This window comes from Danio rerio, chromosome 22, assembly GCF_052040795.2.
Source record: "Danio rerio strain M-AB ecotype USA chromosome 22, GRCz13ab, whole genome shotgun sequence".
Lineage (NCBI taxonomy): Eukaryota > Metazoa > Chordata > Actinopteri > Cypriniformes > Danionidae > Danio > Danio rerio.
Genome location: NC_141042.1, coordinates 6,247,110 through 6,274,508, shown reverse-complemented (window position 1 = coordinate 6,274,508; position 27,399 = coordinate 6,247,110). Strand labels below are relative to the sequence as shown.

The window sequence follows — 27,399 nt, the reverse complement described above, 5'->3', positions numbered from 1 at the left end:
ATTATTTAATTTAAAAAAAATCTAAATGATTTAAAAACATTTTTAAATGGTTGAGTTTATTCATGTTTTATTATTTTAGATCTAATTGGTAAATATTTAACTGTATGAATTAATCCTAAAGCAACTTTCTTAAGACTTTTGACTTGTATTTACATTTTTTTTTCTTGTATTTCGTTTTTAAATGTTTGTAATATGAAATAATAACAAAGAAGATTATATATCACACCACCTACTATTACACAGAGTGTGGGGGAAAACCCAACAACTGGGTTAAATTCAATTTAAATATTTTCTTCATATTTTATGCAACGCTGAGTTAAAGCAACCTACACTGTAAAAATCTGCTGTGTACCACATTATTCCTTCATGCTGTCCCAACACCAATTGATTAAGTTAACTTAATTAAATTACGACAGTGGCAGGTGAGTGTATTTTTTTCTATGCAACATTTCTGCTTGTTTTTTTTTTATTAGGTGTGTTTGGTGAATTCTTTTTAGTGAAGGAGGGAGATTCTGTTACTCTACACACTAATCTAACTGAAATTTGGAAAGATGATGATATCGAGTGGAGGTATGGAGAGAAAGGAAACCTCATAGCTAAATATGTTGGGGGACAAAACAGAATCTACACATATGATGTTGATCTTGATGGGAAGTTCAAAGGCAGACTGCAGCTGGACCCTCAAACTGGAGATCTGACCCTCAGGAACATCAGAACCACAGACTCTGGACCTTATGAAGTGACCAACAGGTTCAGCTTAAACAAGATGTTCAGCCTCGAAGGTGAGTTTGAATTGTAATTCAGTGTTTTACTGTTTATCTACACATAATTTTAAATTATGTAAACCCTCGAAAATGCCATTATTAACTCCGCTTATGATCTTTGTCTTTGCTGTTTGTTGTTACTTCATTCATTAAATCTTGTATTACATCATACAGACTAGTGAATATCTGAATAGCTGAGTTTTACTAACTCTTCCTTCTTGCCGTTCAGGTGTGTCTGCAGAGGAAATACAGATTGTATCAGCGATGGTGGGAGATTCAGTCTTTCTACACACTGATGTTATCGAAATGCTGAATTACGATGTGATACGGTGGAAGTTTGGGCCTCAGAATGCTCTTATAGCTGAAATCAATAAACTCGAGAGATACTTCCGTACGCTGGAAGGTGATGACGGGAGATTCCGACACAGACTGCAGCTGGATCAGACTGGATCTCTGATCATCAAGAACACTGGGATTAAACACTCTGGATTATATGAGGTTGACATCAGCAGCGGCAAACACACCATACACAAGACGTTCAATGTGAACATCAGTGGTGAGTTGATCAAGGGTTTCTATGTAGTCATGAAATGAAAGGCATAGTTCATGCAAAAATGTGAATGCACTGACCCTCTGGAGTTTCAGTCTTCTGTTAGACACAAAAGAAGATAATCTGAACAATGTTGGAAAATGTCAGCCAATGGCATTCATAATAGGAAAAACCAATATTATGGAATCAATTGCAACCAGTTTCCAAAATTTTCAAAAAGTGTCTTCTTCTTAAGCTTGGCTTTAATCAGTGGCAGGTCAGTGATTATATATGAAGCTCAGATAGGGACTTCAAAGTGCAAAAGAGCGAACCCCCCACTGTTTGTATTTTAACTTTGGGACTTCTAGCAGAAGTTGGCCTGCAGATCGCAAACCACTGCTGACAATGTGCCGTTCCATCTCTTGCACAAGCTTGGGATTCTTCCCTCCCAGTGAGGTGACATTCCATGTCCCAAGAGCCAGTTTCTGTGCCTGACGATCGGGTTGTCGTGGTCCTAACCTTCGACCACCACTCGTTCCACAATGCACCGGCCCCTTACGGCTCCCCCTTCAGGTGGTGGGCCTGCGGGAGGATGGTTCCACGCCGCTCCTCCCGGCTGGGTTCCGTGGGAAAAAAACCAACAACCAGGCGCTCGCATACAAGCCCCAACCCCAGGCCTGGCTCCAGGGTGGGGCCCCGGCTGCGCCATACCGGGCGACGTCACAGTCCTTGATGTTATAGAACTCATAAGGGTTTTTGAACCGCACTTAGTCAGACCTGTCACCTAAGACCTGTTTGCCTTGGGAGACCCTACCAGGGGCATTAGCCCCCAACAACATAGCTCTTAGGATCACTCAGGCACTCAAACCCCTCCACCACGATAAGGTGGCGGTTCAGGGAGGAGCATATGAACTGAATAAGCAGATGAAGCCATTTGACTGAAGCCGTTTGAATGGAATATTAGCAAAATGGCCATATTTGTTACACTACCAACATAATATGTAAGCCATGAAGAAGTGTTTGTGCGACTAAATAGAGGTGGTATAAAAATTATAATAATATAACAGCACTTGTATATTTACAAAAATAGAGCTTCGGTGAAAATAGAGCAGTTACGGACATATATTTCAACAATTAAATCAGTCACAGAATTTAAATGCATGCGTGTGACTCCCGACCGTACACTGAAGGAAAATGAAAGTAAAAATAATCTGAATGCAGTACTTTAAAGGTTGACTTGGTGGGTCAAAAACACAAGTGGCTAGACGCGACTGCAAAGCAATGATAGAGATTCAAAAAGGTATGTTTTGGAGGGCACAAGTTGCAAACGATGAAACCCTTGGTTAACTCCAAAATAAAGTGCATTGCAGTAGTGCTTGCAGTGGTGTACGTGTGCCCTGCACATACCTCACCTTCGCCTGGTGCTCCTTGTATTTTGACGGAGCAGTTGCCTGCAGTTGGCAAAAGTCAACTCGGTGCTTAAAAAAAGTGCTTGAATTTCAAGACCGTTGATACAGTGTGGCATCATAAAAGTGCCATAATTGTCTTTTCTTAATTCACAATTTGTCGTCTTTTTGCAGAAAACCTTTATAAGGAGCTGGTTTAGGTGTGTATCATGCAAATTACTAACCTTTTGCATGTGGACGCTAATTTAGAACAGAAATAAACATACCATATTCACTAACAGAAAAACTAAGTACGAACTGCGTACACACACACGTTGTAAAATAGGCAGAATTTTTTTGTGAGAAATTTAAATCTGCTATTAAATTAAAAAAAAATGCAATTTTTAGTGAATGAGACACATTGTAATTCAGGTATTAGAATAATTTTTCAAATGATTTTGATTTGAACCGATGAAGTCGGTGGTTGTTGTCCGAGGTGATGCTTGCTAATTATTTATATTATTTATTAAATTACCAGTTAATTGTATTTTATTAATATCTACCCTTCCACAACCATAAACCCACCCCTTACAGTAATGTAAAAATGGTCATTATTGTTGTACAACGACTGTATTTCTATAGTAATATAAATATTATTAGTTTTCCTACGACTGCAGCTGTATCCCTTCTAGACTTTCCCCAGTTTAGTCTGTAAACCCCTCCTTTCTTACAAACCATCTCTGCTCTGATTAGTCAGCGGGCCAATTCTGTTTTTAATTGGTCTTTCTGTATCTATTCTGTCTGAAATGAAACACCTTCATATGTCTTGGGTAGGCAGGGATTATGCAAATGTATAACTTTGATCATTCAAAAACGCAACGACTCGTAGCATTAAAAGACAGATACATTACAAATAAGATACGTTTTTCTCCTTAATATGTTAAAATGTAATCATGTTTTGCACATTTTATTAATTTCCAAATAGCTGTTTCTGAAGATTCCTACTGTGTTTGTTGTTTCAGGTGAAATAAAGGCAGTTTCAGTGAAGGAAGGAGTTTCAGTCACTCTACACACTGGTCTTACTGAAGTGCAGATGTCTGATTTCACTCTATGGATGTTTGGAGACACTGTCATAGCAGAACTCTTTAAAGAAGCCAGACGATTCTATACTTATGATGGAGAGGATGTAAGATTTAAGGGTATGCTAAACTTGGACAACCAGACAGGATCTCTGACCATCACAAACATCAGGACCATCAATTCTGGACTTTATGATCTGAAGATCAGCAGCAGCCGACGCACCATAAACAAGAGAATCAGTCTTACTGTTATTAGTAAGTATAAAATTTGTCATTGTAATCACATTTATACAGTATGTGTGTGTGCACAGTGGTCAAAAAATAACCACGTAGTTCATTTAAATGAAATCAATGTTAGTACAAACACGTGTTTTTAATTATTTGTGTTATTTTAGGGGATTTTTATGGTACTAAATTATATTTGTGCAATAGCTATCATTTATTTATTACTTGTTTACCATGTTTTGAGTGTAGAACTGAAAATTGAAACCGATAGTTAAAGGAGGTACAAAAAATACAATATTGGAATATCGGCAATTTATAGCTAGTGCTTTTTCAAAACAGTTTATGCTAATTAATGTATTTACTAACATGAACAAACAACAAACAATACATTTATTAAAGTATTTATTCATCTTTGTTAACTTCAGTTAAGCTATTATTTATTGTTTGTTCATGTTAGTAAATTTATTAACTAACATTAACAACTCTAGCAGCTGCAGCTGGCTGATAAACACGTAGAATGCTTAGAACTACAAATCCACCAATACATGGACTACAAGCAATGGTCAACACTGGAACAAACTGATGTAAATGGGCAGTCATGGTCGATTAAAAAGGCAGATGGTCAAAAGGCAGGCAGCATACAACGTAAATATGCAAACAAAACAAAACGAGGGTCAAACACGGAAAGGCAAGGCAAGGTAAACATGTTGTAATGCTTACAAATAAACAAGACTCAGCCCTGAAGTGTGTGTGTGTGTGTGTGTGTGTTAATTATGATATTGAATTTATTGATGAGTATTATTTGACAAAAATATCATTCAACAAAACATAGGATTTGTTTGGCGGAGGCCCGTCCGTAGCTTGGTTTAAAAAGCTTTTAGATCCAGCTATGACTGCCAAAGACAAAGGCAGGGGTGGAGCCTTCCCCCCATGGACAGGGCCAATCTGGTGGTGGTGGTGGGGAGGATGGTGGGTGAACCTCTGCGTCAGTACCTGCATTGAACCTGTGATTGAAGTGAGATAAAAAGAAAGCGAGAAGCTTGCAATAACTGTCTGTCTGTGTTTTCAGATTCATTTCTGTCTTCGGGTGTTGTCGCAGGAATAGCTGTAGTTGTTCTGCTGGTTCCTGCAGCTGCAGCTGTTTGTGTTACTTACTATCGCTTCAGGATCTCTATACTTCAAAAGCAACTTGGTAAGCATTATAGCTGATACAGCACACTTGTATGCATTTTTGTTTTGGTTTTGGTGAATCCCATCCCTATAATGAGAAAATGGAGTGTCAAATGCAAAGCATGCAGTGCTGCTTTTGGGTATCTCTGCTATTCTATGTCATTTCTATTCTGCATTTCTCTGTTTGTGTATGCTTAACAGGTGAAAGGAAGTCAGTCCTGGAAGTGGAGGGAGCTTCTGTCACGCTAAAAACCGATGTTGCTGCCATCCGCAGTCATGACGTGGTTCTGTGGCAGTTTGGGAATAAATCCGTTTTTTTAGCTCAGGTCACTGAAGGAAACATTGAGAACACTAGAAATGAGGAGATTTGTGAGAGATTTAAAGACAGGCTGGAGCTGAGTGATCAGACTGGAGATCTGACCATTACAGACACCAGAGCTACAGACTCCGGACTTTATAAAGCACTGATCATTACAAATAGAAGATTCTCCTCAAAGTCATTCTTTGTTTCTGTCTCTGGTAAGTGTCTTCAATTAATCTTCATGTTGTAAGAATGGTATTTTTTAACTCCAGCGGTTCAAACTGTAGTTCTGCCAAATGACTAAAAAGTTATCAGTTTGATGGTGAAACACTGTACATTTCTAGACAACATCCTTCTGCAATCTTATACCAAAGGCAGAAATAAGGGCGGTTATATTAGCTTAAAATGAGGGAGAGTGTCACTATTGTGTGATCTGTATTGCATTGCAATATGGAGCAATTAAGTGATGTTAAATCAAAAGTAAATCACAGAATGTATGATAATGAAATGATTTAATGGCTATAATTCTCTATGGTTACAACTGAATTCGTTGCAAAAAAACTGTAAAACATGAAATGATTAAAACATATGATTACCCAGCTTAAATGTAAAATAAAGTTACCTGAGAGAGAGAAAGTGAGAGAGAGAGGGGGGGAGAGCCCCGAAAATAGCCTGATAGCAGTAGAGAAGATCCAGAGCAGAGTTTAACGGCTATTTTGTCTCTTTTTTGACCATGTGACCAAAGTCCAAATACTGAGACATACAAACTGACCAATCAATGTGTGACCACATCGTAAAACCCTCAAAGTCCACATATTAACCAGTTCTTGATCTAATCAGTATCTGCCTTTGAAATCTGTATGGACCTTCTTGCTAAAAAAAACAACAAAAAAAAACATGTTTCGCCATTTAAATAAATGCATATGATAATACACATAATCAAACACAACTATGTACATTGTAGGAAAGTATATGAGAGAAATAAGAATGTGTTTTCAAGAAAAAATAAGCATGCTGCGCATTTTATGTTACTAGGCAACCATTGTATCAATTCAAAAAGTCATGCAGCTCTAGATACAGTTGAAGTTGAATTATTAGCCCCCTTTTGATTTCTTTTTTTTTTTTTTTAATATTTTCCAAATGATCTTTAACAGAGCAAGGGAATTTTCTCAGTATGTCTGATAATATTTTTTCTTCTGGAGAAAGTCTTATTTGTTTTATTTTGTCTAGAATAAAAGCTTTTTTTTTAAAAACAATTTAAGGATAAAATTATTAGCCCCTTAAAACTATTTTTTTTTTCGATAGTTTACAGAAAAAAAACATCGTTATTAAACAACTTGCCTAATTACCCTAACCTGCCTAGTTAACCTAATAAACCTAGTTAAGCCTTTAAATGTCACTTTAAGCTGTATAGAAGTGTCTAAAATGAATTACCCATGGCCAATTCATTGTAAAATAGTTTGGTATGTTTATTTTCGGCCCACAGTCATATATGTATATATATATATATATATATATATATATATATATATATATATATATATATATATATATATATATATATATATATATATATATATATATATATATTATTTATTTATTTATTTTATTTTATTTTTATTTTTTATTTTTTTTAATGATGTTTAACAGAGCATTAAAAATTTCTCAGTATGACTGATAACATTTTTTTCTGGAGAAAGTCTCATTTGTTTTATTTTGGCTAGAATAAAAGCAGTTTTTATTTTTTTAAACCCTTTTAAGGACAAGATTATTAGCCCCTTTAAGCTATATATTTTTTTTTTCAATAGTCTCCAGGACAGGACAAACCACTGATATACTTACGTTATTACCCTAACCTGCCTAATTAACCCAGTTAAGCCTTTAAATGTCACTTTAAGCTGTACAGAAGTGTCTTGAAAAATATCTAGTCAAATATGTAGTGTTATGTGTCTTATAATTTGTATTTGTATTTATTCTTTATTTTTAATCTGTTGTTTTGTCAGGTCCCTCTGCAAGCAAAAGAAATACGACAGAGGACATGGGAATACTTTTAACAGAATTACATTAAACAACTCATACATCATAACTCAGAATGAAACAAACTCATATTTCTCATATGAGCAACTAAAACCTCCAGGAGCTGCTGGGTTTAAAATGCAGAATATTGTTGTTGTATGATATAATGTAAAATAATGTTGTTGTAAATGTATTGTAATATAACATTGCTGTAATGTTTTTTTGTGTGTAAAATATAACTGAGAAGAGTAAAACTTAAGATCTATGTAACTGTTGTATGACATTTTAATTGCTGTGATCATCTTTTACTGCAAGAATATCAAAGTTGTGCCTTTACATTTTGTATTTTCTGAATCTTATCAATCTGTCTCTTAAATCAGGTGATTAATTACTGATTATTAATCTGTGTTTTGACATTATTATTATGCATTTATTTATTCATTTTATTATTGAAGCGTGTTCTAGAATCTTTTTTATTTGCTGTCTGGAGCTGTGATCATCTGGTACTGTTAAAGACATCAATGAAAACAATAATAAGTCAGTTTTTATACAAAGAGCTTGTATAAATGTAACACTGTGTTTAAACTCATAATAAGTCAATGTCAATTAAGCTAAAAATAATAATTTTATAATTATAAAGGACAATATACAGTTATATATATATATATATATATATATATATATATATATATATATATATATATATATATATATATATATATATATATATATATCATACAATTGACTCAAGAAGTAAACCTTAAAAAAATCTGAAAACGTTTAAAATCTCTAGTACTTACCGAACTTCATTCTTATCAGGAGTCAAAATGTAATAATGATTAATTTTCCGCCTGTGAATTTAGTATGAATATGAATATTCAGAAATGTTTTAAGCATCAGTTTTTAAGATTTCAGGGAGAGTTGTTGACACTCGTCCTCAAGATGGCGCTCCAACACCAGCATCTTCAGTTCTCCAGGCGCGTCACCTGCTGGTATTATAAGTTTCCATTGATCTCTCCTGTTGCAGCTAAATTTTTATTATTTTTTTGTCTTATATATGAACAATTTTTATAATTTTTTTGTCTTATATATGAACAAATGTTTAAAATAAAAGTGTGTTAACTTTTTTTTTTATTAGTTTGTTCACAGTGACGAGCCATTTAACAGAAAGTGAAGCCATCGGCACTATTGTGAGTAATAAGCAATCAAATGTCTAGGAACAGAAAACATGTTTATTATTTTCAAAGACATAAGCTTGATATATTCATTAAATGCATTGATGTTTTTCACGTTTTTTCAACGTACTGGATCCTATGTGTTATTAGGTATATAATATAAAATATATGATGTAACATATTAACCAATCATCGGATAACATCATATTGTCATGTTTACAAATTAGCTTGATGTTCATCATAAATATTTTTTTTGATCTCATTTATTAAGAAAAAAAGAAATATACAAAACAAATTCAGGATTGAATCTCTAAAGAACAGCAATGCAGTTATATGCAAGTACAGTCTGAAATACTTGTACAGAGGATGACAAAAATAATGAAAAAAAAATAAGGGGAAGTTTTTTTTTTCTTTTAGGTTACTGTAGATCACAAATTAGAAGAACGACAGCAGGCGCAGCAGCCACGCCCACAAGAACAGTGACGACCAATCAGATCACAGCAGCTTTTAGAGGTATGTGCTCTAGTCAGAGGTATACAATATTGAACATACAGTAGCCAACATTTGAAATGGACCAAAAAGGTAAAGTCATAGGACGAGAGTGGGTGTTGTTCAATAGTTTTAATACAATTTTGATGAAAGGTTTTGGTCCACTTGACCACTGTAGATGCTTGGTTTCTATAAACTCTTTCTCTGAAGAAAAACTTTGTACTTTTGAGTGTGAATGGCACTGTTAACATCCTCCACATTTCATTTAGTTTAATATTTTTCTGTTTGAAAATGAAGTAGCACATCACAACTATCCCAAACAGTTTTGGTTCCCTAAACGTTCTGATAACAATAGTTTATGGTTCACTGTTGTTTATTCACAAGTTTTCAAAACTTGACATTGTAAACAGACCATTCCCTTTAGCTAGTTTTGTTTATAACCCTGGCATTTACAGGAAAAAAGACTAATTTATTTCGTTAAGTTATGTTCTTTTTAGCAAAATTGATTTTTTTTTTTTAAGAAGACCATATCAAGTTCAACTGTGCGGTTATTAAAACATTTTATTTATCAGTAAATCCTATGCACTATGTTCTTACACTCTTACACACTCAACAGCATACTATACGATGAGTAAGGGCCAATGGAGATAATTTGGCTAGGACACCAGGGTTACACCCCTACTCTTTACGAGAAGTGCCATGGGATTTTTACTGACCACAGAGAGCCACAGAGAGCCAGGTTTAATTTATCATTCGAAAGATGGTGCTCACTGACAATATAGTGTCGCCTTTGCTTTTTTTGGACATAAATTACTGCTAGATAAATAGCTACATTTGTGAAACCATTGAATAAGTACGTTATCCAGGTATTTAAAGTGCACTTACTAATATTTCTGTATGAATGCACTGCTTATGCATTATTCTACAACATTTTGTAGTATAAATAGTGTAAGTGTGTAATTTGGGATTGCTTTTTTATACTATTTAAATAAAATGTTGTTACATAGAATGAACATATCAGAAAATAAATATTCTTATGTAAGAATAACAATTCAAAGCTCAATTATTCTGGTGTTATTGATCTGATTCCCACAATGATTTTGCATCAAACACCGCTGTGTCATTGTTCTAGCTTGCATCTAAAATTGATTTACTGTGAAATATATATTTTAAAAAACGTCAATGATGAAGCTGATCAGTGTTTCACAGCAGCAAACACAGCCTCCTGTTTGACTCCCTGATGGAAAAAGCAAAAAAAGTGCAATCAAAATAGCATATTTGTCATGTACTGAGTTACATTTCTCATTTACAGACATATTTTTTACACCCAAGTCCACGTTTTTGGATCCTTATTATTTGATGCCCCATTTTAAAGTCAAAACTATAAAATTTTCTTACTGATTCCAGTGCTTCTCTTTTGAAGAACATCGGTTCAGCATAAATTACTTCTTCTTCTTCTTCATGACACTGAACTTTTCCTGTAATAATAGATAAAAATCACGTCTTATATTAGTTTCAGGGTTTGCACGGGTGCTGGAAATCCAGGAAAATGCTCGGTTTTTAAAATAATGGTTTCAAGGTTAGAAAAGTGCTTGGATTTAAGTGCTTGAACCTGCTTGAATTTGAAATTGCATGGCTCGAAATTGCGACCGTTTAGGTTGCATATGCGCCCGAAATTGTATCTATGCAAGCTCAAAATATATTTGGGAGCATTTATGCGAGTGCATAAAATTATCGCCGTGCTACCAGTTTTCACTGCTGCAATTTAAGTTGAAAAATTGTGTTTATATTGTGTTTTTTTAAATGGCGCAATGGATTTAAATGTGAAAAAGTGCATACAGCATACTCTGTATAAACGTAATTTGTCGTGGTTGTAAGGTGCTGGAAAAGCATAAAATGCACCATGAAAGTGCTTGAAAAGTTTTGGAAATTGAAGTTGGAAAAGGTGTAAGATCCCTGTAGAGTGTGTGTGTGTGTGTGTGTGTGTGTATGTATATATATATATATATATATATATATATATATATATATATATATATATATATATATATATATATATATATATATATATATATATATATGCTTTATTGTTTTAAGTGTACTGTTAATAGGGTTGGGTACAGTTTGTTTGTTTTTATTTTACCCTACGTATCATATCGATACTTTTTAAATGGTAACAGTTACATTGCCAATATTTTGTTCTCCATAATGGTTACATATGTTTCATAACCAAACCCTTATTGTTAAAAAGTGTTAGTATCTATTTAAGACTTTATTTTTACACATGGATGAACAGTAGGTAATGCTTGCCTTTGTGGTGTGTTTTTCTGTGTTTCCTGCAGATAAAGAAAATCCCAGTCGCAACTACCAGAAACAACAGTGATCCAGCAGCAGCAGAAATCAGCATGATCAGAGAGTCTGGAGGATGAAAATGAGAATGTGGGTATAACGAGAGTCTTAATTATCAACCATTTAAAGCAATTAAAAATTAAAGTGAAAGTGAAAGAAAAAGTGAATGTAATAATGGAAATATGTGGGTCAAAAGTGTTAATTATCAATCATTTACGGTGATTGAAAGTGAAAGTGAAAGTAAAAGAAAAAATGTGAATGTGATAGTGGTAATAGTAATACCAGAGGATTATAATGTGGGTCAAAAGTTTTAATTATCAATCATTTAAAGTGATTGAAAGTGAAAGTAAAAGAGAAAAATTATTGTAATAGGAGTAATAGTAATAGTAATGTGGGTCAAAAGTTTTAATTATCAATCATTTAAAGCGAATCAAAAGTGAAAGTGCAAGTAAAAGAAAAAAATGAATGTAATAGGGGTAATAGTAATATAGTAATAGTAACGCGGGTCAAAAGTTTTAATTATCAATCATTTAAAGCTAATCAAAAGTGAAATTGAAAGTAAAAGAGAAAAATTATTGTAATAGGAGTAATAGTAATAGTAACGCGGGTCAAAAGTTTTAATTATCAATCATTTAAAGTGAATCAAAAGTGAAATTGAAAGTAAAAGAGAAAGTGGATATTACAGTGAAAGTGAAAGTAAAAGTGTGCGATCTGTAATGAATAACAGTGCAGCTGAATTCAAGCTCTGTACCTCCTCAAGTTCTGTGAGAATTCATTGAGATATTCAGCAGAAATGCAATATTAGTTAAAAATCCGATATTTAACACGTACTTGGGCACATTTGACAGAGTTCGGGGTTGGTGAGATGTGTGGTACGGTTGGTGAATGAATAAGCCACCACACAGCTGTAAGAACCATTTAGACAGTCCAGTTGTAAAAGGAGACTGATTCTGTGCCCCGACACTCTGATTCTGGACAATGAACTGTTTCCTTTGTACCAGGAGAGACTCACAGCGCTAACATTCACCACTGAACACAGCAACATGCATGTGGATGCTGATGAGGATGATGAAGGGTTTAATGGAGAGTCTTTGCTGATGACAGGAACAGGCAGACGAGCTGAAATGAAGTATCATTAAAAAAAATAGGCAATAAATGAAAGTAAAGTGGTTCCTTTTAATGTACATAGTAAACACACAGCCTGACCTAATGTGGACACATTGGCGAACAAATTTTTTTCGCAAATTGTTTCATACGAAAGTGTTTTTGGAGCTTCGTATGATTACCGTTGAACCACTGAATATATTTATGAAATCTTTTTGGCTCCTTTTCTGGACATTGAATCATTCGGGTCCTCTGGTCTCAGGGGATTGAAACGACACGAGCTGAGTAATAAATAACTGAATATAAATTTGTTGGTGAACTGATTTACTTATCTCACAAGCACTTAAACAGATCCAGTATCCTTTACAAAAGGAGTGTCAAACTCAAATCCTGGAGGGCCGCAGCCCTGCACAGTTTAGTTCCAACACACTTGCCTGCAGGTTTCAAACAAGCCTGAAGGACTCAATTAGTTTGATCAGGTGTGTTTAATTAGGGTTGGAACTAAACTGTGCAGAGCTGCGACCCTCCAGGAATTGAGTTTGACATCCCTGCCTTAAAATAAATAAAACTGTGAAATGCAAACTCCAAACCAGAAATCTAGTCCAGAAAGGTGGCATTGCTAAAATGTTGCCATATTTTTAGCCAAAAAACGCAAGGCTGTAATGCATTACTTTAAAAACTAACTTTTCTAAACACTCACAAAGGTTTGCAGATATTCATCTAAAATAATAATGTCAAAATGTTTGTGAACTATTATAGTCAAAATTTGTACAGCAGTAAACACGGAAAAATGGCAATTAAATCATTGACTCACCATAAACAGAAATGTTGAATTTGTGGACGTTTTTTCCACTTAACTCATAAACTCCAGCGTCTGTGTTTCTGGTGTTTGTGATTGTAAGTGATCCAGTTTTATTGTCCAGCTTCAGTCTGTCTCTGAATTCCTCAGAAATATCACATGTGTAGTAGCTTGCACTCCCATTGTTGATTTCAGCTATCAGAGATTTATTAGGTCCAAACCGCCAGTTAATATCTTCATCTGCCTGAAGTTGAGTATCTGTGTGTAAAATGACTGAATCTCCCTCCATCACTGGAACTGACTTTATTGTATCACCAAACACACCTGCAGAGCAGAGACATTGTGATAGCATTATTGCATTTGCATCTATATATTTAGATTTTTTACTATATATATTTTAATGCATTTTCTGAATAATTCAATGTTCAAAGCCTCTGGATGTATCATTAGTGTGAGACTCGGATCCTTATTAGACTCAAGTTTGATAAACAAAAATAGGATTCATAAAAACATTAAGAACTTACCAACCAGATGATAAAAGAACAAACAGTAAAAAAGATGTAAATTTAACATTTTCTCCAGCAGTTCAGGGCTCTGCGATCATTAGATTACAATCATCTGTCAACAGAAACTACTTCAGTCTGAGTTTGTGTGGGTGTGGGTTTGTGTGGTAGAGAGAGCGAGAGAGATAGACATTTTGTGCACAAAAGAGTTGTTTTTACATTGTTAATCTTGCACAAACAAATAATAAATCTCAACCTAATACAGTTTAAAGTAAAGCAAGTCTGTTTCAACTCAATTAGTCTAAGTTCAACTTAATACTATAGAAATCTGAGTTCATGTAACTTTCTTGTTTTTATAAATTTTTGAGTGAAAGTAACTTAAAGGTCAGTTTTAAAGGGATAGTTCGTCCACTGTTTACTCTTCCTCAATTGTTTTAGAACCTTTACGAGTTTCTTTATTGTGTTAAACACAAAATAAGATATTTTAAAGAATGCTGAAAAACTGCAAACATTGACTTCCATAGCAGGAAAAACAAATACTATGGAAGTCAATAGTTGCAAGTTTCCAAAAATTTTTAAAGGTCATAGAAACTCAAACAAGTAAAGAGTTAATAAATGATGATAGAATTGTTTTTTGGCACATCTTTGTAATGTATGAACACGTAAGAATAAAAACGTAACTGTATTTCAAACATTTGCTAAACAGTAGACAAGTTTAGTCTCGACTTCAAAAAAATTGTCCATCAGAGTATAGAGATTGGTAAAAAATTTTGAAGTGGGCCACAGATGCTTTATTTTGATATGTAGCATAAAGCATCCGTTGCTTTGTTTGACATTAAGATAAGTGAAGTGGTTAGTTGAGAGCGAGCGATAAAACCACAGATTGCATGTAGAAGAGAGTGGAAATAACAGCTAAATGAGACAGTCAGTGCTTAGCATGAAGTCAGTATGATGAACATTAGTCATGTTTCCATCCGCATGTTTTTATGTCCAGTTTGGAATATTGTATTAAAAAATGCTAGATGGAAACACCAAAATGTGCATAAATTCTAAAAATGTGCATAAAAATTGAAGTCACAAAATTGAGTAGGAATTTACTGGATGAATTTCAGCATGTGCATCAAAACTGAAGTGAACAAATCATGTGATGGAACACATTAATGGACAAACCAGCCTTTCGAGCACATCGTAAAACATCTGAAATAATGTTTTGCTCATTTCTAAATCCCCTCAGCCAAAGTCTGTCGTCACAGTGTTTCAGTATTATTATTATTATTATTATTATTTTCTCCAGAACTGTCTTGAGTGTCTGCGCTCCTCCAAATGACACTGCGTTGCTTTCATTGCATTTCGTTTTTATTTTCCGTAGTGCGACTAATTTATTCTAAAAGAAAAAAGGCCCACAATGGCTGTGGGTACATTGCGAGGCAAAACATTAAAAGAAAATCACCACACTGTCACTTTAGTTCTTTAGTTTTTTTAATGTAACAACGTTTCAACCTACATGGTCTTCATCAGGTACATGTCTTCATCAACCTGATGAAGACCATGTAAGCTGAAATGTTACATTTAAAAAAAATTGAGAGCTAAAGTGGCAGCATGCTGATTTTCTTATGATCTTTTGCCACTGTGTTTGTTTTTGTTCGAGCACCTGCCTTTGAGAATCCTACATGCGTATCAACTTTTTGGTTGTATCATCTGATCTTCGACCGTATGTCTTGGACACTCGGATAAAGAGAGGAGCAGAGCTGTCAACTGATCATCATCTGGTGGTGAGTTGGATCTGCTGGCAGAGGGAAAAGCTGTACAGACCTGGCAGGCCCAAACATATTGTGAGGGTCCTGTAGGAACGTCTGGCTGAACCACAAGTCAGAGAGATTTTCAACTCTCACCTCAAGAAAAGCTTAGACCAGAACCCGAGAGAGGCTGGAGACATTGAGACTGAGTGATCCATGTTCTCCGACTCCATTGTTGATGCAGCAGTGAGTAGCTGTGGCATTAAGGTCTGGGTTGGCTGTCAAAGCCAGGTGGTGGACACTGGAGTTAAGTGATGCTGAAACAGTAGTCCTACAGGGCTTGGTTGGCTTGTAGTACTTCCAGGGCAGCTGATGGGTACAGACAGGCCAAGCATGCTGCAGCCCGGTCGGTTGTGGAAGCAAAGACTTCCGCCTGGGAAGAGTTCGGGAGACCATTGAGCAAGATGACCGGTCGGCCTTAATGAGATTGTGGCAAACCATCTGGTGCCTCAGCAAGGGAAAGCAGTTCCAGACCAACACAGTTTACAGTGGAAGTGGGGAGCTGTTGACCTCGACTGTGGATGTTATCAGATGGTGGAAGGAATACTTTGAGGAACTCTTCAACCCCACTGACATGTCTTCCATTGAGGAAGCAGAGACTGGGGATGCAGGGGTAGACTCACCCAAGCTGAGGTCACTGAGGTAGTTTGCAAGCTTTGCAGTGGCAAAGCAGCAGGGTTGGTTTAGATACATCTTGTGTATCTCAGGTCTCTGGATATTGTGGGGCTGTCTTGGCTGACATATCTCTACATGGAGGTCAGGGACAGTACCTCTAGACTGGGCAACTGGGGTGGTTGTTCCCATTTTTAAGAAGGGGGACTGGAGAGTGTGTTCCAACTACAGGGCGATCACACTCCTCAGCCTCCCTGGAAAGGTCTATGCCAGGGAACAGGAGAGAAGTATATGGCTGATGGTTGAACTTCAGGTCCAGGAGGAAAAATGCAGATTTTGTTCAGGCTGTGGCACACTGGACCAGCTCTATACCCTCACCAGGGTGCTCGAGGGTTCATGGAAGTATGTCTAATCTGTCCACATGTGTTTCGTGCACTTGGAGAAGGCATTTGACCATGTCCCTCATGGCATTCTGTGGAAGGTGCTCTGGGAGCATGAGTTCAGGTCGGATTGGTGCAGCAGTAATGCAGTAGATATACCGGTCTGTTGTGGTAAATAACGAGCTAAGCCGAAAGGCAAAGCTCTCGATTTACCGGTCAAACTACGTTCCTAATCTCAGAACAAGATTTGGGATAAAAGCTGCTGAAATGAGTTTCCTTTGCAGTGTGGCACCCTTATGAATTGTCACCCAAGAGGAGCTTGGAGTAGATCCGCTGCTCTTCGACTTTGAGAGAAGCCATCTGAGGTGTCTCTGCATGGCCACCTAGGGAAGTGTTCCACGCATGTCCCACCAGGGGGAGGCCTTGAGGAAGACCCAGGACACGCTGGAGGGACTAAGTCTCTTGGCTGGCCTGGGAACACCTCAGGATCCTCCCGTGGGAACTGGAAGAAGTATTTGGGGAGAGGGACATCTGGGGTTCTCTCCTGAGACTGCTGCCCTCGCAACACGGCCCTGGATAATCGGAAAAAAATAAAAACATTTTTAAACGGATGCAATACTCCATAAATGACAGGAATCAAATCAACACTGAACATACTCAGGCTAAATAATGACAACTGTTGTTTTACAGCTTCTGTTATTGCAGAATCTAAATCGAAATCTCGTATTTGTAGCTTTTGTGACACAATCTGTACTGTACAAAACACAGAAATAAAGGTGACTAATATGCCTCATTTATTGACAGTCTTTGATGATGTACTTGACGTTTTCTCAGAATACCACTACAATCTTCAAACAGCTACACTTTCAGCATGCACTTGATATGATCACATCACATGATTTATCAGCAGAGACCAACTAAACCAAGCTTGCGAGTGTACAGGACTTGTTAGATATTTAAAAAATCTAATGAAATGTGTAAACCAAACCTGATATGTAATAGAAAAAGCAAGAGGATGACTTTTAAAATAAATAAACTTTATTTTATACTACATCTACTACACCTGTACCTACAGTCAGTGTTGGGTAAAGTTACTTTTAAAAGTAATATTTTACAGTCTTTAGGTTATCTTGATCTTTAAAAAAAAATATGCAAAAATAACATATAACACGTACGTTCAGATAACTTTCTTTAAAAAGTTCTGCGTTATATAAGCAAACATGGGTTAAGATTATAGTTTCAGGTGTGGTTATAGTACCTACTCGTTCTTAGTTTATGCAAATGAGTATATATACAGTCTAAAAAGGTTGTTTTTAAACTATTTTTGGGTCAGATTTAGACAAAATCATTTTGTTAATATAAAAATTGTTTTTATTCAAAGAAAGTGCTATAAATCCACTTAAATTAAAGTGTATAGAGATTGGTGCCATCTGGTGAAAATAACCAAATTGAATCAATCTGCAAAACTAATAAATAGCCTTAGATAATTTTTTATATAAGCTGTATTTATGAGCTCCAATCTGTATGCTGTATATTTTATAACAAAGATAAAGAATCGGTAATGATGTCACAGAGACGACCTCTGTGATTTTGACCAGCAGAGGGAACCCTTACTTGAATATTGACTGTCTCATCACTCGCTCTTCACTACATTTCCCATCAACCCTGTACCTGGACTGATTACTGGTCCAGCTGAGAACTATCCACCGTCTATTTTGCAGACTGTTTTTACTCACACGTTGCAAAGTCTTGCTCTTCTGTTGTTGACAATTCAGAGCCGTTATATCCTGTTTTGCCTTCCTGTTGTGAGCCTTCCCACCTTTTGTGATAGTTTGCTGCCTGCCTTTGGACTGTTTGTTTGAATTTCAGACATTGATTGTTTGACCATAGCCTGTTGTTTGACTACAATCTTGCTTATCCAGCTTTAGTGTACGCCGACCTCTGACCACTGCCAGTTTGACCACGCCTGCAAATGAATCCCAATCCTTGTGGTGAGTCGTTACAAATAAGTATACTTAAAAACAACTCATGTCTTATAAAACATTATATATTTCAAAGCTAATATAACTTCAGCCTCTTTACGGGGATTTCACTCAATTTAGACAAAATATTTACAAGTTTATATGCATTTTAAGTTTGACAGAAGGTTTTGAATCAGTAAAAAACTAGAATAGTGTTATATGTAAGTACAATTTGAAATATTTGTACAGAGGATGACAAAAATGATGACAAAATAAAATAAGGGGATTTTTTCCCTCTTTAAGGCTGGTGTAGATCTGACTTCACAAACCAGATAAACGACAACAGCCACGCCCACCAGAGCAGTGTCGACCAATCAGATCACCGCAGCTCCTAGAGGTAAGCGCTCTGGTCAGAGTCATCAGAGACAGTAGTCGAAGTGGACCAAAAAAGGAAGGTCTTAAGACAAGAGTGGGTGTTGTTCAATAGTTTTAGTACAACTTTGATGAAAGGTTTTGGTCCACTTGACCCCTGTAAACTCTTTCTCTGAAGAAAAACTTTGTACTTTTAAGTGTGAGTTCTCACCGTTAACATCCTCTATGTTTCATTTGGTTAAATATTTTCTGTTTTGGAGGTTAAATAGCACATCACAACTGTCTCAAACAGTTTTTGGTTCCCTGAACGTTCTGATAACGTTAGTTTATGGTTCTCTGATGTTTAGACAAGTTATTATATGTTTGCTTCATGTAAACAGAACATTACCTTTAGCTTTTTTTAACCCTGGTACTTACAGAAACAAAGACACATTTATTTGGTAAAATTATGTTCTTTTAAGCAACATTTTAAGTTTTTTTTTATTAAAAGAAGATAAAATCAAGTTCAGTTGTGCGGCTGTTTGACTTTTAAGCTATCCGTAAATCCTTTAAATTTTACCAATCAAAACAGAACAATATAACATTCACAAAATGTAACTAGCTATGAATTTATAATGCAAAATTACATATACAATAATAACACACAAATTACTTACTATTACTTACTAGGCCAAAGGTAAACTGAAACATGCACATTACTTGCACACAAATGCAAATATTTAATAGTTTAGCAATCGAATGTTACACAGGAATATTTCTGTTAAGACACACTTGAATCCAGTTTCCATGTAAAGCATCGTCAAATGAAAGCTAAAACCCGAGTTCACATATAAAAGTGTAAGTCAAATTAAAGCAGCACAAAAAAACACAGCGTTGCCTCTTAGTGGAGAAACAAGGCACTTTATTAAACTGTGTAACATTTATTTAAAGGTCAAATATGTTTTTGTTTGTTTGTGGCTCTTTTGGTTGCAAAGATTGCAGACCCCTGCTCTAAAGAGTGAAAACATTAAGGAATTGTTGTTTTAACCACCAGATCAAATCATATCATATTTCATCACTTGGGGCTATGAATTATCAATCTAAAGTAACATTTCCTTCCATTAGTTATATTTCCATCTTAGCATAATAAAACTCTAACATGTGTCTTGATATTTACGATAAATCTCCTGTTTTGGTCATTGAAGCTCTTGTAGATCTGATGTCGTTGACCAGAAGAACAACAGCAGCCGCAGCAGCCACACCCATCAGAGCAGTGACGAATAATCGCAGACCAACTTCAGCAGAACCCAAACCGCTGACGAGTTCTTTAAAACAATAATAAAATCATTTTAATTGCACTGCGTAAGGATAAGATAGCACCACATTTTTAAGGAGATGCTAATATCTGTCAGGAGCATATCAGCCTGAAAAATAATAATAATATTAATTCTAACCTGCATGTTTCTGGCAGAGTTCAGTGATATTAAGATGTTCACATTTTGAGCATCCTGTAGTAGGTAAAGGCGGTGGTGAAGAATTAATAGTGGTGACTAAAAAACACAGATGTTTACAGTCAGTGTTGAGGGTGACAAATTACAAGTAATGCGAGTCACTTAAGTAATTATATTACTTTTCTAATGAAATGATTAATGCATTACTTACAAAAATTAAGTCATAATATTTGAGTTACTTTTTATTTTAATTTATTTTCAAAAACTCAAAAGTAATGTAGCGCATTACTTACCATAAAAAGTAACTAAGTAACTTAACTACTTAACTATTTGGGGAGTAACTCGATATTGTAATGCATTACTTTCTAAACTAACTTTCCCCGACACTGTTTAATGTCAGGTTTTCAACACACACAAGATCAGGACAGATACTGACAGTCTTACAAAACTGAGTGGCGCTTTATCAATTCAGAAATGAACATACTTTAAAGTTTTTGTTCACCCAAATATGAAAATGATTAAATTTATTAACCTCATGTCATTCCAAACCCCTGATATCTGTATTCATCTATAGGCAAATTAGAATATTTCAGGTGAAATCGGAGAGCTCCCTCATCCTCCATAGACAGCAGGATGTTCCAACTTATTTAAAGTCCAGAAAAATTCTCTTGTTAAGTAGTGATGTGCTATTGCGTTTTAACTTGTTTGGTCAATGATTGTTTTGAGTAATGTTTAATTTGTTTAGCATGTCTGCTGATGCTTATTGTAAGGCGACCTTGGGTGTCTAGAAAGGCGCCATTTATAAATAAAATTAAATTATTATTATTATTATGTATTGGTGATGTATGGAATGCTGCTCATTTGAATTTAGAAAATATTTGTTTATGACCACATTTTAGTCATATCACACATTAAAGTTAATTTTATATAAAATCATGGTGTACACAACAGATTCTGGACATGCTGCATCACAGACACCAATGATTTACCCATTTTTAAAAAAATTTATCCTTTCCAGGCCATTGGATTATAGGCATGGAGATATATATATATATATATATATATATATATATATATATATATATATATATATATATACTGATTATTGCGATCATGATTTTTGTAAGCGTTTGTTATTACCATTTGTCAAATCTCCTCATACAGAGGACGTCACACTTAAGGGGATACCAAAAAAAAAAAAAACGAGCTTATCCCTATAATATTATCAAGCTATTGAAATACTTTTGTGCACACACAAACACAAATAACCACTTTATTCAGCAGTTTCTTCTCCTCATTGTCAGTATTTAGGGTTTTGCACTTCTTCATTTTTGCACTTCCTTTAATTGCGCTCTTCTTTTCAGTGTATATACAGGCATTAACTGCACGATTTGTACTATTCTGAAACTGTACATTGGCTTTTTTTTCTTTCACTGATTACTTTTAATCATAATGTAGAAACATGCATTTTTTGTAAAGCTAATCTGAGGAGACATTTATAATGAAAAGGTGAAAGATTATTATTTCTGATTATCTTGACATTTAAATGACAACCACGCATAACATGAGCAATACAATCTGCAGTACTGTACACACAACTTTTATTATATATATCAGAAAACAGATGTTTTAATGTGTTATTTTAGTGTTGAACAGGCCCACACAAGGCCTCGTTTGTAGATCTAGAAGGAAATGTGCTTTGACTGCATGCTTGAAGGACAAACAGATAGAGCAGGGTTTTTCAAAGTCTAAGACAGTGGGCCTCCCTTTTGACACAACTTATCCATGGCTATGGTTTTCTTATATTTGACGTATTTTTTTACTTTGTTTAATTAAAACGTTTAAATATAATAAAAAATACATATAATAATTAAACTTAATAATTATATTTTTATTATATTATATTTTTTCCTGCGCCTCCCCTGACATGCTCTGGCGCCCCCCAGGGGAGGCGCGCCTCACACTTTGAAAACCCCTGAGATAGAGGTAGTGGCTTTTACTGGCCTGTTTGTTGTTAAAAGTGTGAACACTGACTGTGTGTTTCAGCGAGTGTGTTGAAATTACTTCCACAATTTGACTTTGGACTTGAGAAACAGTTTGACTAAAAAAAACACAAACAGAATTTTATGATTGTTGTTTGTCAAAAAGAAGGTGTGAAATCTCAAGTATATTCACATACTGCACTATTTATTTGTAGTTTGATGTTCAGCTAAATATTGTCTGCTTCTCTCATGTCCACAGTTTGCATGCTAATGAAGTGACTCTGCTGAAGTGTTAGTTTCACCTAGAATAAAAGTATGTGTGAGAGGTTTCCGCTGATAATAATAACACACTTTGGGCAGTCTGTCTTTCATTTTTTAAAGAAACAAATGAAGTTGGTTTGTGAAGATCAAAACAAGTAAATCATTTAACTCTTGAGCATCTTTATGAACATTGTTGTCTTTTACCTTTAGTTAGTTTGAAATATTACGTTTTTCATGCAAACAATAAACTTTAAAAACACCCTTTTGACTCTCATGCACTACGGCCAGTTTTGTTTACCCAATTCATCTATACCGGATGTCTTTGGGCTGTGGGTGTTATGATCACCAGCGATATAGTGTTTATAGGTCACCAAAGGGCTACCCATCTGCCACTTAACCAAACTACATATCCCATCATGCACCTTGCTCACACACCATTCCTAGATCACTCCATGATTACTCTAACACAGCTTAAGCTTGTGAGGACTAATGACTTATATACAATATATACAACACACTCATCTTTTGCTGAGTGTCGTTTCCCACATGAGCATTAAGCGTCATCAGTGTTATGCCTTTCTGTGTATTTGACCTGTTTTGTTGTTCTTGTTGTTTTCCCACCTGTCCTGACCATTCATTCATTCATTAATTTTCTTGTCGGCTTAGTCCCTTTTTATTAATCCGGGGTCGCCACAGTGGAATGAACCGCCAACTTATCCAGCAAGTTTTTTACCTTCCAGTCGCAACCCATCTCTGGGAAACATCCACACACACACACACTCATACACTACGGACAATCTAGCCTACCCAATTCACCTGTACCACATGTCTTTGGACTGTGGAGGAAACCAGAGCACCCGGTTTCATGCAAACTCCACACAGAAACGCCAACTGAGCCGAGGTTCGAACCAGCAACCTTCTAGCTGTGAGGCGGCAGCACTACCTACTGCGCCACTGCCTCGCCCTGTCCTGACCATTTGTCTGTTATTCTAGCCACTCTCTTGGGTTGTCTGTATGCTCGGGTGTATTCCTGTATCAACCTTGGTTGTTTGACCCTCCCTAAAAAAAGCTGTGTTTGGTCCTCGCCTCCGTTGTCTACGTTGTCTACAAGATGTTGTAGAAGACTCAGCCACAAAATGAATCCAGCAGGACGTCTTGTCAGACTATCGCAAGGTTTTAATTCCCTCGAGGACACGCAAGCATTTTTTTACATTTATTTTTTTATCACAGACTTCATGAACCCGGGGGAAGCCCACATGTGCATGGGGAGAACATGTGAACTCTGCACAGAAACATTGACTGGCCAAGTAAGGATTAGAACCAGTGATGTTCTTGCTGTGACACAACAGTGCTAATCACTGGGCCGCCGTGCCACCCAATCTAGGAAACAAGTCGATTCTTCAAGACTAAGATGACTGAGGTATGAAACTTTGGTTATTTATAGTGAGTAAGGAATCATCTGATTGGTAAATCATGTGTTGGCTAATGCAGGACCAGCTGTGATCAATCATAAGCACCAATGATCCTCTCAAGAAGTTTATAAATAAAGTTAATTTAGTACCACTATCACAGTAATGATCAGTCACGACGGGTGGATTCAAATATGTCTGATACTCTAATCCATATTATTTACAAATATTTGAGAAATGTAGTGAAATTACATACAGCTTCATTCTGTTCCTTGAGTTTAATTGTTTACGTGCTACTATACTTATACTTTAGCTTTTGTCCTTGTGCTGTCATTTGTTGCTAAATAACCAGTCAGATTGATTGCTCTCTTTAGCAACACAGATTCTACATGCTCATTCGAGCCAACAAGCTTCAATTTTAACCCAACAAGAGGGGACGTGTAGAAAACACCATTAAACACCAGAGTTTCTGAACTGACTAACATTGGATTTTTTACATACCTGGACAAGGTTGACAGATTTCAGTGTTGGTGAGATGTGTGGTCTGTTTGGTATTTGAAATGTTCACCACACAACTGTAGGAATCATCCAGACACTTCAGATCTAGATGCAGACTGCTACTGAGATCAGACACACTGATGCTGGACAATACACTGTTTCCTTTGTACCAGGAGAGACTCACAGCTCTCACATTCACCACTGAACACACCACTGAACAAGAGTTTGAGGATTCACTGGTGATGACAGGAACAGGCAGATGATCTGAAATAAAGTCAGATAAATTAGATATTAGGTCATTCCTAATTCTGGTTCCTTAAAAATAAAACAGAATATATATGCAATTTAGCTGAAATTCATTTAAGAATAATATTATTTAAACACAATGACCTCTTCGTCATTTGTGAAAAGTTAATTTGAGAACAGCAGTTTGATTGAGTCTGTAAACCCACACATTTTACAGTGCTGTATTTGCATTTGTTCCTGTTAGCTGGGACTGCGTCCATCAGGTATTGTTTAAAACTGTGGCCTTGATGATCTCAGTCACTTGTAAGAGGATTATCTTTTGGTTTATTAACATGCTGTTAGACATTTTGAACAAATCTATAATCATGACTCACTGTATACATTAACACTGAATGTGCATTTGATCGCTGTCTGGCCACTGATGATTAGTTGATAAAGTCCAGAATCTGCTGTTCTAGTATTCATGATGGTCAGAGATCCAGTCTGATGATCCAGCTTCAGTCGGTCTCTGAATCCCACAGCATCACCATCAGATGTGGAGGAGATTCCAGCCTCTTTATTGATCCGAGCTATAGTTTTCTTTTCATGTCCAAAATTCCACTTTACCACATCTATTGCCTGTAGTTCAGCAACACCAGACTCCAGAGTGACAGAATCTCCCTCCATCACTGACTTCACTACACCTGAATCAGCAAACACACCTGAACAACACACAGCGTATATCAGTCACACTCTGACTTTCTGCATGAAGTAAAAAACAATTATAGTATAAAATATACTGAGAATCAGTCATGATGTTCTAATTCACATACAGAGATTAAAGTAGTATAACTTTAATGTTAGTGTAGAAGTACTGACTGTGATTTTTATTTTTTATTTTTGTTTATCAGTTTTCATAACAATAATTATATATGTATTTTGGGAAATGTTACTGTAAATATAGAGCTAGATTTTTGGCGCAAAAAGTAGTGCTGTCGCCTCACAACAAGAAGGTTGCTGGGTCGCTGGTTCGAGGCTTGGCTGGATCAGTTGTCGCTTCTGTGTGGAGTTTGCATATTCTCCCTGCATTCGCGTGGGTTTCCTCCGAGTGCTCCGGTTTCCCCCACAGTCCAAAGACATGCGGTACAGATGAATTGGGTAGGCTAAATTGTCCGTTTTGTGTGTGTGTGTGTGTGTGTGTGTGTGTGTGTGTGTGTGTGTGGGTGTGTGTGTGTGTGTGTGTGTGTGTGTGTGTGTGTGTGTGTGTGAATGAGTGTGTGTGAATGTGTGTGGATGTTTCCCAGAGATGGGTTGCAGCTGGAAGGGCATCCGCTGCATAAAAACATGCTGGATAAGTTGGCGGTTTATTCTGCTGTGGCGACCCCGGATTAAAAAAAAATAATAATCAAATAATTATATAGAAGGTCATTAGGATGTAAATATATGTTGACCTAACTTTAAAAAATGTATTTTATTTTTTTCATGGAAAAGTTTGAGCTTTACTTTAGAAAAGTTCAACTTTTTTAACCATCAAATAAGTTCAGCTAACTTAATTCTTAAAGCTGAATTCGTGTAGATAAATTCACTAAACTGCTAGCGAACTGAAGTGATTTTTTTTTTTTTAATGAACTTGTTGGTTTAGTTAGCTGAAATTTTCTAAATAAGTAAAACTCAAAGATATCCACTTATTTTTTTTTACAGTGTATGCTTTTCTATACAAAACAAATCGTCAGTTTGTGCGACTGACTAAGAAAGTTAGTGGCACGTGCACAATCATAAAGTGTGAGTCTGGAGCCCTGGGGTCCGTTCTTCGTACCTCGCTTAAATGGTCTAATGGTCTTTATTAAAACCTGAACTCGGAGATAATTGAGCCCTGGGCTCCCGCCTTGTCAATGAGCATGTAAGGGGTACGAGATCAGGTAGGTCTCGAGAGCTCTCCCTGGTAAAACAGGAAAGGGGGAGGTGGGGTGGAAGGGGGGATTCTTCAAAAAAAAACGAAGATGACGGAGTAATGCTAGACAGGCTATTAATAGTGAGTTTGGAATGATCCGATTGGCTCACAAATGATTAGCGATAAGAGACCAGTCAGCAATCATTCGTATCACCTGCTCCTCTTTATTAGTTTATAAAACTTCACTATGTCAGCCATCTTACACACCTCATTCAGACATTCAGCTTTTATTAAAAATGTAAACGTTGGTTGATTTATGCCCTTTCTTATCTGATTATGACCCTTGATTTATAAAGAATTAAACCGAAAGAAAATAAATTAATAAATAACCCAATTATAGACAGTATTATTTTACACACATCTTTACACATCTTTACACTTTTTTGAATCGAGAATGAGGAACAACTGTACGTGTTGCTCCATATACATCATATAAAACAGCCGGCCAACACTAAATTTTATCTAACCAAAAAGATAATCGAAAATTAAAGCTGTAAACATGAGACCATGTCCAAAAACAGACTACATCTCTCTATAAGCTAAATAGATATACAGTATTATTTTACACGCATCTTTACACAGTTGACAACATGTAAACAAAAACTACATTTTAACTTACCAAATAGATATTTTA

The 27,399-nt window shown here is 35.9% G+C and overlaps 2 protein-coding genes across 13 annotated transcripts in view; one reads left to right on the top strand and one right to left on the bottom strand.

Annotated features, from left to right (window-relative positions):
• LOC101884151 (uncharacterized) overlaps positions 1 to 27,399 on the top strand; it is a 50,033-nt gene that overhangs the window by 13,414 nt on the left and 9,220 nt on the right. For 3 of the 12 annotated variants that reach the window (XM_087303486.1, XM_087303478.1, XM_087303485.1), the window contains 6 exons: positions 474 to 782; positions 994 to 1,320; positions 3,701 to 4,012; positions 5,052 to 5,174; positions 5,354 to 5,671; positions 7,457 to 8,023. In XM_087303486.1, coding sequence (XP_087159612.1) covers positions 767 to 782; positions 994 to 1,320; positions 3,701 to 4,012; positions 5,052 to 5,174; positions 5,354 to 5,671; positions 7,457 to 7,521 — 1,161 coding nt within the window. In that variant the 5' untranslated portion in view covers positions 474 to 766 and the 3' untranslated portion in view covers positions 7,522 to 8,023. Of the gene's footprint in view, positions 1 to 83; positions 423 to 473; positions 783 to 993; positions 1,321 to 3,700; positions 4,013 to 5,051; positions 5,175 to 5,353; positions 5,672 to 7,456; positions 8,024 to 8,618; positions 8,660 to 9,061; positions 9,158 to 11,475; positions 11,573 to 12,483; positions 12,882 to 18,604; positions 18,668 to 18,940; positions 19,035 to 23,912; positions 26,801 to 27,399 lie in introns of those variants that run through there. The other 9 variants (XM_087303489.1, XM_087303480.1, XM_087303484.1 and 6 more) reach the window with 8 other exon arrangements.
• Positions 8,606 to 27,399, bottom strand: part of si:dkey-222f2.7 — a 29,014-nt gene continuing 10,220 nt past the window's right edge. Inside the window, exons 7-15 of the mRNA XM_087304811.1 lie at positions 25,210 to 25,536; positions 24,593 to 24,853; positions 20,443 to 20,538; positions 20,164 to 20,313; positions 13,401 to 13,751; positions 12,314 to 12,601; positions 11,444 to 11,551; positions 10,532 to 10,611; positions 8,606 to 10,370 (exon numbers count right to left, since the gene is read on the bottom strand). Of these exons, the coding sequence (XP_087160937.1) occupies positions 10,329 to 10,370; positions 10,532 to 10,611; positions 11,444 to 11,551; positions 12,314 to 12,601; positions 13,401 to 13,751; positions 20,164 to 20,313; positions 20,443 to 20,538; positions 24,593 to 24,853; positions 25,210 to 25,536 (1,703 nt within the window). The 3' untranslated portion in view covers positions 8,606 to 10,328. The remainder of the gene's footprint in view (positions 10,371 to 10,531; positions 10,612 to 11,443; positions 11,552 to 12,313; positions 12,602 to 13,400; positions 13,752 to 20,163; positions 20,314 to 20,442; positions 20,539 to 24,592; positions 24,854 to 25,209; positions 25,537 to 27,399) is intronic.